The sequence below is a fragment of the Corvus hawaiiensis genome, chromosome 1 (genome assembly GCF_020740725.1).
Source record: "Corvus hawaiiensis isolate bCorHaw1 chromosome 1, bCorHaw1.pri.cur, whole genome shotgun sequence".
NCBI lineage: Eukaryota > Metazoa > Chordata > Aves > Passeriformes > Corvidae > Corvus > Corvus hawaiiensis.
In genome coordinates, this window is record NC_063213.1 from 38,264,249 (window position 1) to 38,276,637 (window position 12,389).

General features: G+C 38.4%; 1 protein-coding gene across 2 annotated transcripts in view; it reads right to left on the bottom strand.

Annotated features, from left to right (window-relative positions):
• CMTM8 (CKLF like MARVEL transmembrane domain containing 8) overlaps positions 1 to 12,389 on the bottom strand; it is a 35,341-nt gene continuing 22,952 nt past the window's right edge. Inside the window, exons 2-4 of one of the 2 annotated variants that reach the window (XM_048301296.1) lie at positions 7,146 to 7,319; positions 3,148 to 3,264; positions 1 to 541 (exon numbers count right to left, since the gene is read on the bottom strand). In XM_048301296.1, coding sequence (XP_048157253.1) covers positions 458 to 541; positions 3,148 to 3,264; positions 7,146 to 7,319 — 375 coding nt within the window. In that variant the 3' untranslated portion in view covers positions 1 to 457. The other variant, XM_048301302.1, reaches the window with a different exon arrangement.

Here is a 12,389-nt window from a genome sequence, read left to right on the forward strand (position 1 = left end):
TTTACAAAACAAACACAGTTGGACCATTTATTTATTTATTTAACTTTCAGGTGGTTTTTTCTGCACAATGTCACTTTTCATACATAATAATGATACAATATCAGTTTTGGTAGCATTCAGTATCAAAAGTATACCTGCATCATTTAAAAAGTTACATTTACAAACGTGGCACATTGCATAAGATTTATTAAAGGTTTAGTAGTAACAACTATACAATGTCTAGAAAAATACCGTGTTAATTTTAAAAGAAGCAATATGAAATTTTACTATATGGTACAAAGTCAGGGTTAAATGTATCTAAAGATGGCGTTATTATAAATAATCATTTGATCTCAGTTTATATTGTGTCAATTCTAACAGAAATGTTCAAAAATACCTCACTCCTCTTCCAATCTTTCATCGAAGGTGAATAATCCTCAAGGTACTTTACACTACAGAATTCACTTTAACAAAGTATTTACTGCAAAGTTCGTGATCGCCAGGATATAAAGCTAAAATACGTATTTCCAGCATAGCAGGAGGTAACCACGAAGGCAAAGAACTGTAGAGAGAGGGGAAAAAAAGATTAGGAAATAAATATATTTGAGAGCACTGTCATTTCTAAGAAAAAGAAACAGTTATGGGACTTGGGAAAAAGGAAAATAGCAAGCTGACTACAATGGCACACTCTCACCTCCTTGTACTTGTGTGGCCATCTCAGTCAACACTGTATAAAAGTAAGCTTATGCTACGTATAGAAATATGGGCCTAGGAGCAGACAAAACATGACATATTTCAACTTCTTTTATAAATTCCTCATTATACTGCCTCAGTATGGATCTTGCAGACTGGACTGCCACCAATCTAATACTCGCTGCTTTTAGAGCCTGAGGGATTGTCTGTGGCACGACGTGAGTTCGAGTTAACGCTCCTGCTCTGCTGTGTCCCAGGAATTGCCTGCAGCCCACCTGTACCTCTGCATGGCACAGAGTGCATCTGTTTGATTACAGAGAAAACCTGGATTCAAATGCAGGCCCAGACATGTTCTCAAACAGCACTACTGATACGGTTACCAATTCCAGAGGTCCTCTACTGATGAATAAAGATACTCCTCAGTGCAAATAACAGTGACAGCAACCACACTGTCATATTACCGCTTTGTCAGAAACCGATAACAGAATAAGCCTTCTATAGCAGGCTAGATTTATTTCAGCTGTACTGATAAAGTCCAGTTCAGCACTAGTGCTTAAGTTCCTGTTAACCACTGCATGTTGTTCAAAATAGACAATATTCAACATGGTGTTAACGACAATACCAGAATGTTTTGTGCTGGTAACTGAATCAAACAAAGCTGTCACTGCAAATAAGATTAACACCACTTTTCTAAGAGGTGAGCAGTGACAGGACAAGAAGGAACAAACACAAGTTACAAGACGAGAAATTTCAATTAGATATTAGGAAAAAAAAAAATCACAGTGTAAGTAATCAAACACAGGAATAATCATCTTTGAAAATACTCAAAACTCAAGTGGACAAGGTCCTGGTAGCCTGATATGAATTAGCCCTGCTGTAGGAGGGGAGAGAGTTGGACCAGATAACCTCCAAAAAGTCCATTCCAGCCTAAAAATATTTTATGATTCTACAGTTGTTCCTGGCTTGTATGCCATCACTGGCCTGGGTAGGCACTGCTGAGCATTCATCCAGGCAGGAAATCTAAGCCTTTCAACAGAGGGCCCCTGGTGAGTATTGTCTAATGCAAATTTAATCTGTAACACCAAAAATTGTAGATGATGATATAAAATCTTATTACAATAAAAAACTGTAGCGTTCTTCTTTTTCCAATTATTTTGTTTCTTATTAAATAAAAGCTTCATCTAAAATCTTTCTAGCAGAATGACTATTGGGGATAGATGATTTGCTAAATTCTCTATCCATGAAACCCTTAATGGACTTGGAAAGCAAGAATCCACATTTAATAGTTTATTTAGACACTGCATTAGATAAACATTATTAGGAAGTACTAGAAGAGAATGCAAACCTCCCATGAGACCCTGAACATTCATGCATTTTGCATAAAACCTGAATCAGCATGGAAGCTTATCTAGCAGCAAGCACGTTCCTGTCAGCTGCAGTGGCTGAGTTACAGATCTGTAGTACAAATTGCCAAGGGGAGAAGATCCTGAACACCACTGAAATGACAGGGATATAGAGATCCAATTCCCAGGACAAAAACAGAGCAGGTGTTCGAGTTCCTGTGTTCATGGCCATAAAAAATAAGCTTCAGACAGGATTTGTGAATAGTCAGGAGGACAACTGTAACAGCATGAACACTCAGTAATTTGGAATTCCTGCGGACAATTGAATTTGACTACTTTTGCCACAACATGCAAAAAGTTCTTTTACAATTCCCTTAACTTTGCTACTGAATGCGTTCACCTAACTCAAAGAGTGACAAGGCTTTTTTCTGTTCCTTTTTTGTTTTAAGTTATTTTTCATCCACTTTGATTGTTTTGGATTTCTAAATCTAAGTACTAAGATGGTAATATCAGACTAAGTAGTGATTTCATCCACTTTAAAAAACTGTGAAGTTACCTGATTTTTCAGGCATTGCCCTCACAACTCAAAGGAAAGACTACCAAAAGTTGAAGCCATAACAGGAAGATCATTGTGGAAACAGCAATAGCACTCCAGGGCTTTCCCCAAGGTGCTGTGTGGGCAATGTGGACAATGGCTCAGCCCACAGAAAGCTGAATGCATCTTATCCGTAAGTGTGCAGAGTTAGCTGAGTTAGTTTAAACTGCCTTTGAAGCTGTCCAAGTGGACTGAGGTGACTTGATGCTCACAATCTTTTTTGTCTGCTCTGATGTGCAGGCTCCGACCTCAGCCAGAGAGCTACTCATAAATGGGGGCAGGGGAGGAGGAAATCAGTGTGATCTTAAAAACATTACTGCCTTTTCTGATGTGACTGTCATCTCCTGGTGGAATTTCGAGTCATCTCTAAAAATTATGAACTAAATTGCAGCTACCTATAGCTTTTGTGTGTGACCTGTATCACTGCAGCTTTTCAAAATGCAGAACACCTGCAACTTCAACCCACACTTCCAACAAGCCTTCATTTTCTATAGCTTTATTGGACATAGAACTGACTTAAACAAAAAATGAACTCACTGAAGAAGCTGCCCAGCTGTTGTAATTGTGATTGTCCAGATCTTTGGTAACTGAAGATGCATCTACAATGGCAGCAATGAGATACAAAACACAGGCACTTCCATTAAAACACAGACCCTGTTGAAAAGACAAACACACATAATTAATATGTACAGGCATTTGTTTTCCAACATTACAAAACTCTCTTCTGAAATACGCTGAACATATGCAGCATACACTAGAAATATAATTCTTAACTATTTTTACCTTCTTCTATCTTTCTATCTGTAAGATTAAAATTTAACTGCTTTGAAGATCCATAAACAATACACCATACTTTGGACAAACTGTTCTCTCCATCACACTAAATCCAGAAAAGTCTTAAAGCTGGTGTGCTATGATTTTCCAAAAGTGAAAATAAAGACTCAATTTGGTTATCGCAATCTGAGAGTTAGGCAGTAAGAATATGATACTACATGATAAAAAAACAAAAAAAAAAAGAAACAAGACACACTGCACTTTGACTACATTTCTAATCTACACAAAGATAGGAGTCGATAACTCCTGGCATATGGAGAATATTTATAAAACTTCCAAAACTTTGTTTTCTACTGTACTTAAGGAGACAAAGAGGGTGACATTTTTTTTTCTCATTCGTATTCTTCCATCTCCCAGTACCTTTCCTTTCTGCCTGTTTTTGAGAGAAGAAAGAAACAGGTAAACCCAAGGAGAACAGTCTGAATGGACTACATGGGTCATCAAGATCCCTCCATGGCAGATGCTGCATTTTGTCCTCCAAGGAGCAATGTTAATGTCTCAGGGTACTTATGTTCATTACTAAGAAAGAAGCAAAGCAGGTAACAATGACCTCACATGACAGAGAGAGCAAACAAAAAGTTCGTTTGGTTTTTGCATGTGAGAAAGAACAGGAAAGGAAGAGAGAACAGATGTCTGAGAAGATGAAAGAGAAAAATGTATGAGGGTTTTTTAAAAAGTACATGATTTTAATACTTTGTCTTTTACTTTCTCACTACTTGGTCATGGAAGCTTCTTCCTCTTAAAAAAAAAAAAAAAAATAAAGAAATCCCCCAAAACTCCACTCTGCTGCTTGTCTAAGGCATACAAATTTGGTGCCAAATTTAAGTGGAATGCCTGTGACACGCTTTGCATGTAGTTACAATTGCAGGAATTGGTAACTCAATATAGACCTGGTCCTAAAGTTGTACATAATGAGCTCCCTTCAGCTTCTGGACCCCTGGTTTGCACGCCAGAGTGTCACACAAATATAACCTTTAACTGTTGCTGTAACTGTCTAAATGTTGCCATACTGATGCAGCTCCAACTATTAATTCCCATGGTGTGACCCAGTGGATGCTAGGAATTTATGCCAGTTATTCCCTATTTAATTAATCTGCCACCAGCTCTGGCAAAATCTAAAAAGAGCTGCAGCTCAAGAAGAGAAGCTCAGAAGGAACAGCGGAAAATATCCACTTACCTTTCCACAGGGAACTGGGCTGGGCAGTGCCTCAGCACACAGAGGGAGTCCAAGGACTGGCACTTGAGATTTGATTCACACACTTACAAACAAGTGGGGTTCATCTCACCTATACCAGTTTGTCCAATAAAAGGTATTATCTCTACCCACAGATGTCACCCCTCATTTGATCTGGGCATTACAGCAATAAAATATTAAACTGTCAATTTTAGGATGAGATGCCAACAACTGGCAGGTTCTGGTGAACTTCTGTAAAGCACTGATTTAGAAACTCCAAATTTGATACCTAGAGTATTTGTTGTTATTTTCAGATTTCCCATTCCAAGAAGACTCAATTACCCCGGAAAGCTACAAATCCCTGCAATATCTTGTCATGTAGAAAAGAAAAAAGCACATAATTTCTGAGAAGTGCTGCTCTGGGAAAAAACACTGTTGGGGAAGATGGAATGCAGTGCAAGCTGACTGGGCCTTTACTGCCAATATATTTCTCAAACCAAATGGTTCATGCTAAATTACCATCTGCTTCTTAAATTCAAATTTACCAGATTTTAAAAGCTTCCATTGATCGTTTTAGCAAAAAACTTGCACTATAAAGGAGAGTCAGTTTTGAAGCACATCCTTTGGGTTAATTTGCAGTAAAAGTAACCGCATCTTAAGCAATTTGGTAATGTGCTTAACCTGCAAAAAGTGAATTTATGACAGAGAGGTCCAGATGTAATTTTGGATACTGCATACAATAGGAACAGTTTGAGCTAACTGTCCCTAAGGAGGCAGAGCAGTAACTGGCAGATACTGAAATTCAGGATTCTTCAGAGAATAGGGTAAAGGTGGGTTGCAACTCAGTCAAAAAGGTGTGTGTCATGCTCTTTTGAACAAAGACTAAAAACACCTCCCTGAAAAGAGACTCAATGTTGTTCTTGGCCAGACAGGAGCAGCAAAGGACCAATTCAAAGGCTATTCCCAAAAGCTCTTTCAATACCTTAGGACAAAACAAGCTGGAAAGCAAGCAACTTTTATTTATTTTGTATTTATTTTCTCTTTATATGACCCCTTTATATAAAAGGAGATTACCTTTTGGACCTATATTTATGTACATCTACAATATATTTGGAACTCAGAGCAAGAAATACACTCAATATGAAATAGAAACAAATCAAATATTCCAGTTTGTCTACCACATAGATCAGGGGCAACTCATTTATGTGCAGTTGTCTCATAATAACATTCACCTGATGAAAGAAGGGTAATGACCAAAGCTTTATTCAAATGGATATAAAGATGCTTTCCCTTTGAATGTACTTCACTTACATGTAATGCAATGGGGAACCCCCCCCCCCACCTTTAAATGCACCCAGACACATTACTGCTGTAATTGAAATAATCCAACATTTCTATAGCAGTGTTACAGCCGTAATGGTAATTGCTGGTTATGAAACTTGAAAATAGAGAAGCTATCTGAACATAATTCTGGTTGTTCTCATTAGTAATTGCTATAGCTGGCTATTTATTGCAGCAGCAAATGGGAACACTAAAAGAGAAGAGTATTCCAGTATTCAATTTTAGTCACATACACAATATAGCTGATAACAAGCTGTGCAACACAGAAGTCAAATACATTTCATCATAAAAATAACAGAATTCTAGTCAATAATATTTAGCTGTTAAAAAAAATAAAAGAACAGTATGTCATTGTAATCCAACAAATGCAAAGAGAAAATTTCTAGTGATTCTTAGATGGGTCACAAATAGCCAGTTGGCTGAAATGACAATGACTTTTAGGATCTATTATCCTGAAGACCAGGTTGTTATGCAAATGAGGTAAAAACACACTGTTGCGAGTTAGAGCTGGCCAGGTTTGCTCAAACCATAAAAACTGGATCTGAATTTTAAGTGCCTGGGAAATTTTTCTGTAATTACAATAGCTGTTTATCTGATCTGCTTTAAGTCTTGAGCTAAAAGCAAAGGATTACATGGTACATATTTTACCTATATATAACACTAATTTTCAGCCCCATTTTCACAGTTGACTACATATGGATTTTCAGAGTGTTGCTACCTCTGAACCACCTTTGCTTTAACTTTAGCAGAGGAAGACTCTCATGTTTTAAGAGCTCAAGTCCTGCTTCTAATGCATGGTGTTGATTCCAGTAGGGATTCCTGCTGTTTAAGACATATGGCCAGGTCTGTTAGCTCAGAGGCAGCAACAGACTCATTCTTCATGGGATGTAACCACTACAGAGAGAAAGGGAGGTCACTGTGCATAAGTATCAGTCACACACACATTAAAAATCAAGTCACTATATCAACCAATGAAGAAAATGGTGAAACATCATAGAAAAAGTGTTTTTAAAGTGTCTGGGTAGTATGAAGGTCAAACACTACAGGTATGCAGCCACACAGTAATTAGGGGAAAATCTACAAAGAGCACAAGTAGAGTTGCTTAAATAAACACACAGAATGCACTGATATTTTATTGTCTTCAAAACCCAGCAAACCTGAAGCAACAAAGAACGGGTATATTTACCACCATGGTCCATGGCACCTGCGGGATCCTGGTGTAGGTCATTGTCATGTAGATGATCAGAAAGAAGACGGTGAGAACCCAGTAAAACACAGCTACAAACATCACCCAGCCAAAGGCTGGATATAGAAAGTATTCTGTTCCAGCGATCAGGGTCCACACCAGCAGCCCCAATACCTGCAAAAGTTACGGAGAAGAAAGAAAACTGTTACACAGCTTTAGACCTCATACATTTGTTCTAGGTCAAGGAGTGACACCACTGCTGTTCCCACGAACCGTTTGACGAGCTGAGCTGGGATGCTGCACTGGCAGAATACTGATCTAACAGAGAAGAACACAGAAAACTGGTTTTACTGTGGCAGGGTGTCACAAAGGGAAAGGCATCTGATCTGTTGATTTAGCTCAACCTTTAGTTATTTTGGAGCCATACTTGCAGTGATTTTACAGCTAGCTCCTGAAAGGATTGCTTATTATAGCTCACTCACTGATGTGCATGAAGGCAAATACTGCTGTTTTGCTGCCAGCAAAGTCTCTTTAGAAACAACAGCCTGTGAAAGACCACTGGGATCTTCAAGTTCTATCTGCCACAGCCACAGGTAACTTACTAGTTGAAGTCTAGCTCAAAATGGTCCACACCTGCTCTGCAGACTAGCAGGCACCAGAGACACAGAACAACTTCTAGACCTTACTGTAAAAGGTTGTGGTAAAATATCAACACCACTACAACATGCAAATTTAAGTGCAGCAGACTAAGTCACATTGGGAACGTCATTATATTCCACAGTTCTTGAAACATCTCCCAAGTGACTTGACCCTAAGCAGTCGATGAGGACTCATACTCAAGCAAAGTCCTCAAGCAAACCAGTCTGGGGGAAAAACCTCCCTCCTCATGTGGCAATCTGTTCATCTGTTCAGATCTAAGACATGAAGAAATACGTGAACCAGAGGTTTTAACAGACTTTCTCCAGTTTTCTCCAGTATAGTTGATCTCCAGTGCATTAAAAGGAATGAGGAGCAAGTGAAACATAAGTCAAGTCATATGCCACAGGAAAAAAAAGTTGTGTGTTTTGCAAGTTGTCCAGCAGTTAGAAAAATTAACTATAATTAACTATAAAAGAAACTATAAACTATAAACCTAGCTATAAAAAGAAAGTGATGTTTTATACCTTAAAAACACACAAACACAAAAAGCTAATCCCACCCCACACACTTTATTAGACTCAGATGTGGGAACTAAAATTCCTGTATTTGCAAACAAAGCTTATCTCTTTCTGCTGTCTGGACTACGGTGAAATTGCCTATCAGTGACAAATTGAAGGATTACAAAATTAAAGCAAACAGCAAGACATTTAACACATAACAGCCATAGCTGGACAAGCTAAAGAACCTTCTACCCCAACATTCTATTTCCAGCAGCACTTAGTACCAGATATCTGAGGAAATACATTAAAGAACAGACCATGCAACAGTAATATTTCCTTGGACTACGCTCCTCAGCTCTCAGGAATGTGCAGTGAAGGGACTTCCTGAGCCTGTGGTGATCTCTTTGTAATCAACAGACCCCCAACAGCAGATGACAGCTTTGCTACAGCTTCATTTGCACAAGAGCCAATCCTATTCCCATGCAAGCTGCTGGCCATGGTCACATTTACTTCTCTATTGCAGAACTGAACATGTATATAATGTTTAGCGATTTATCATTCATGTTTACAAGACAAAACTATACTGCTGCAGAAAAGTTTCTTGTAATTTGTCCTCCTACTACCTTGCACCTGTTTGTCTTCAGTTCATCCTCCAAATTGCCACACAAACTTAATTCAGCCATCTACTGTGTATTCACAGTAGATTCGATGCATATTATTTGTACATTCATCTACTTCTGCACCATGCATACATAAAAGCACTGCACAAATGTCTGTTTTATGGTTTGTTTGGGGTTTTTTCCCTCTCTTAACAGAGAAAGCATATAATGGTCTGTTTAATAGCATTTTCCCCCCATTCTTCCCCCAATCCACCAATTTATCTTTAATAAGAAGCTCTAGAACTGACTCAGACGGGGACAAAAATTCCTGGTTTTCGCAGCATACCAGGGGAGGGCAGCATTGCCTCGTAAGAGCAGTTCAAATAGCGTTAAGTGGGTACTTTAAAACACACTATTTTAAGCGCAAAGTTATCGGTTCAGCAATGCTTCCCATAGTTCATTTTAATTTTACTTCCAACAACATTTTACTAATAGTAGCAATTCAGTTAATAGCACCTCAAATTGCATGAACTACCCACAATCAGATAAAACCAACTCAATTTTAGTGTAACAAGTGTTTTAAGACTAAATAATTTTGATAGCCTGTTTAGCTAACAAAATACCATTTTCTTAGGATACAAAGTTGTTTTTCATTATGCCCATTCACTTTAATCCAAACTTAAATTTATCATCCAGAAATTATCCCAATAAACAATTGATCTTGTGCTTGACAAATAATTATTAAAGGCAGATTTATCCTAGATTTGAGTATCTCATAAAATGCCAAGAATGGACATTTTGAAGATGAGAAAAAATTAAACATCATTAAACACTCTGCTGTTGAATGTTGAGTTTTAGAACACTTCTAAATAGAGAAGCAGATTTTTTATGAAATGCACAAGACTATTAAAAATTTTACTACTAAATGCAGTAAGCTTGATAAGGATACCTCAGCTTATATAATGGATTATTACTCAAAAGAGCAAAATCTTCACAAGCAGCAAATTATTAAAACTAAAAAGGAAAATTCTGAGGTTACATGAGACGACTAATCTTACATTACCACACAGTAAAGCTAGCCAGACATTCACTAGAGCACACTACTCATGCTGGTCTGTTTTTTCCAGTAGTATTCTAACCTGGAGTTTATCACTCCTCTTTCAAGATCATTTTAATATATAAGTGGTTGTACATCTCACATGTATTCCAAAGAATTGCTTTTAATGCCTGTTTTTAGCTCGCTTGTATCAATGGCAGAACAACTCACCCAGGCAATTGAGATGCACCACAGATGTTACAGATTTATATTCTTAACTGGTTCCTGCATTGTAACTTTGATGGGTTGCATATTAGAGCACATTTGACATTTTCAGTTAGATTCAGATACTCCTACAGCATATTACTGGAGCTGACAGGCTAAAATAATATTTCAGATTTCTTGATTAGATCTGAAAAGGTCAGATCAGCTCATGGTCAACAATTCACTCCATGTAGTTAAATGATATGGCAAATGGTTTCGCTGCGTATGTAAACATATGCAATAAATTGATTTAAAGTTCACACTGGCCGTCAGCATCTACAAAATACCTCAGGAGCCAAAGGAATACAGACATCTAGACAAGCTTTCCGTGATTAGCCTGTATTCTCAGCATGTTAAATACTGAGATTGCTCCTGCAGTGTTAAACGCCTGCTGTGTAATTTTCTGACTGTCCCTTACATGACACATTTGCTGTTCAACAGATCAGTACAAACTGGGTGACACTCCTGTGTCTGCTAGAGCTGAGAATGCCACTTCTCCTACTGGTTTGGTATCACACCTGCCCACTGGGAAAAACTGGACTATATTCAAATATCATCTCAATGAGCATCCAGCGTACAGAATCTGGCAAGTGAGTGATAGGCAGGCAACACTGAAAGCAAAGATCAGCAATAGCTGGGGAGCGCCTGCAGTAATTCAGCAAGCACAGACAGTGCACAGCCACCTTCACTGCTTCGGGTCAGCTGAAAGACACGGGAGAAAGCTTAACTCAGGAATTGGGAAAGGCCTGTATCTCATTATAACCAGGTAGACTACAGTGTATTAGTAATAGCTAAGTATTTGATTTTAATTTATAACCAAGTCCAAATATACCTAATTAGAATTACAGGAACATACTACTATCCTGTAAAAAATGAGCCCAAGAAAGGGGGAGGGAAAAGCATCAAGAAGGCCCAAGAAAATAATGCATGTGGTAATGGATGAGAGGGGATGCTGGGTCCTAAGACTATAAGGGCTCCACCAACTGGGTTCAGTTTTTCAAGTCAGATGGGAAATAGGGATTTCAGTGCAAGATAAAGGCAAGCAGTTTTCCGTTGTTTATGGCATTCTGTGATTTCAACTCAGACATTTATTTTGTGGTCATTTGGCTGCTGCTTGATCAGGTACCTCCACTACTAAAATGCATTAATATGTCAAATGCACTAATGCATAATTCAGCAGTTGGCAGATACCATAAAAAGGAAGTAACTTGGTAGCAAAGTCCAATATTATTGAGTGTGCAGGTTTAAAATTAGATGTTTAATTGCATATTCAAACCCTTAAATAAATGCCATAATTCTTCTGCAGTGTTGAGAACTTCAAAAGTATCAGATTAGTCACTGAAAAAAGAAAAAAAGGGCTTTGTTGTTAGTACATGAGACACATCTCGTCTCGTGTCACTGGTACAAGTCAGCCGGTACAAAAGCAGGTGTGAGCTTGAATCAGTGTATCCAGTTTTGCTTTTTAAAGTAGCTTAAAAACTGCAGAGGAAAATTTGTGCTTTCAACCTGCATTTAAAAAGGCTACGATGTAACAACTCCTCTCCAGTGATGCCAGGGTTTGGCATTCTCCAGCATTTCTCCTGAGTGGTTAACTCAGCAACACAATTAAAAATGTGTATACACCCACTTCACAATAAAAGAAGTCTCACGGCAGCAGAACTGACAGGAAGAAAACCCCGAGGCTCATCTATAAAAACAGGTTCACGGGGAAAAAAAAAAACAACAAACAATTGGCACGTTTGCCTGAAGCTTCTCCTATCCTTCATCCAAGAGCTGCTTCCTGCGACCATCAGCACTACAGGATTTATACGGAGTTGCTATTGGCACAGATGAAAATGATGGCAGATGGATACTACAAGAGTTGTGCATTTGCAGCATGAATTGCCTCCTGTATGCAAAGCCACCTAAACATGGACAGGATCCAGCAAGGAGAAAATAAGACATCTTGCCTTTTCTTCCCAGCAAAGGAGATTTATGACCAGAAGACAGAGACACCGTTCTAAACTATTGCACATCATTATTTCATTTATAAATGACAAGTTAGGAGTTACCTCAGCAGCAGCACAAGCAGCCTATCAATGGCTCAATCTCCATCCTTTTCTCCCTTGGCTACCTATCAGGATGGTGGTGCTGGCGTGGTTTTTAAGGAGAAAAAAAAAAAAGGGAGAAAAGGAGAATTCTGCTTCTACTGTTCCTGTAAAACCTG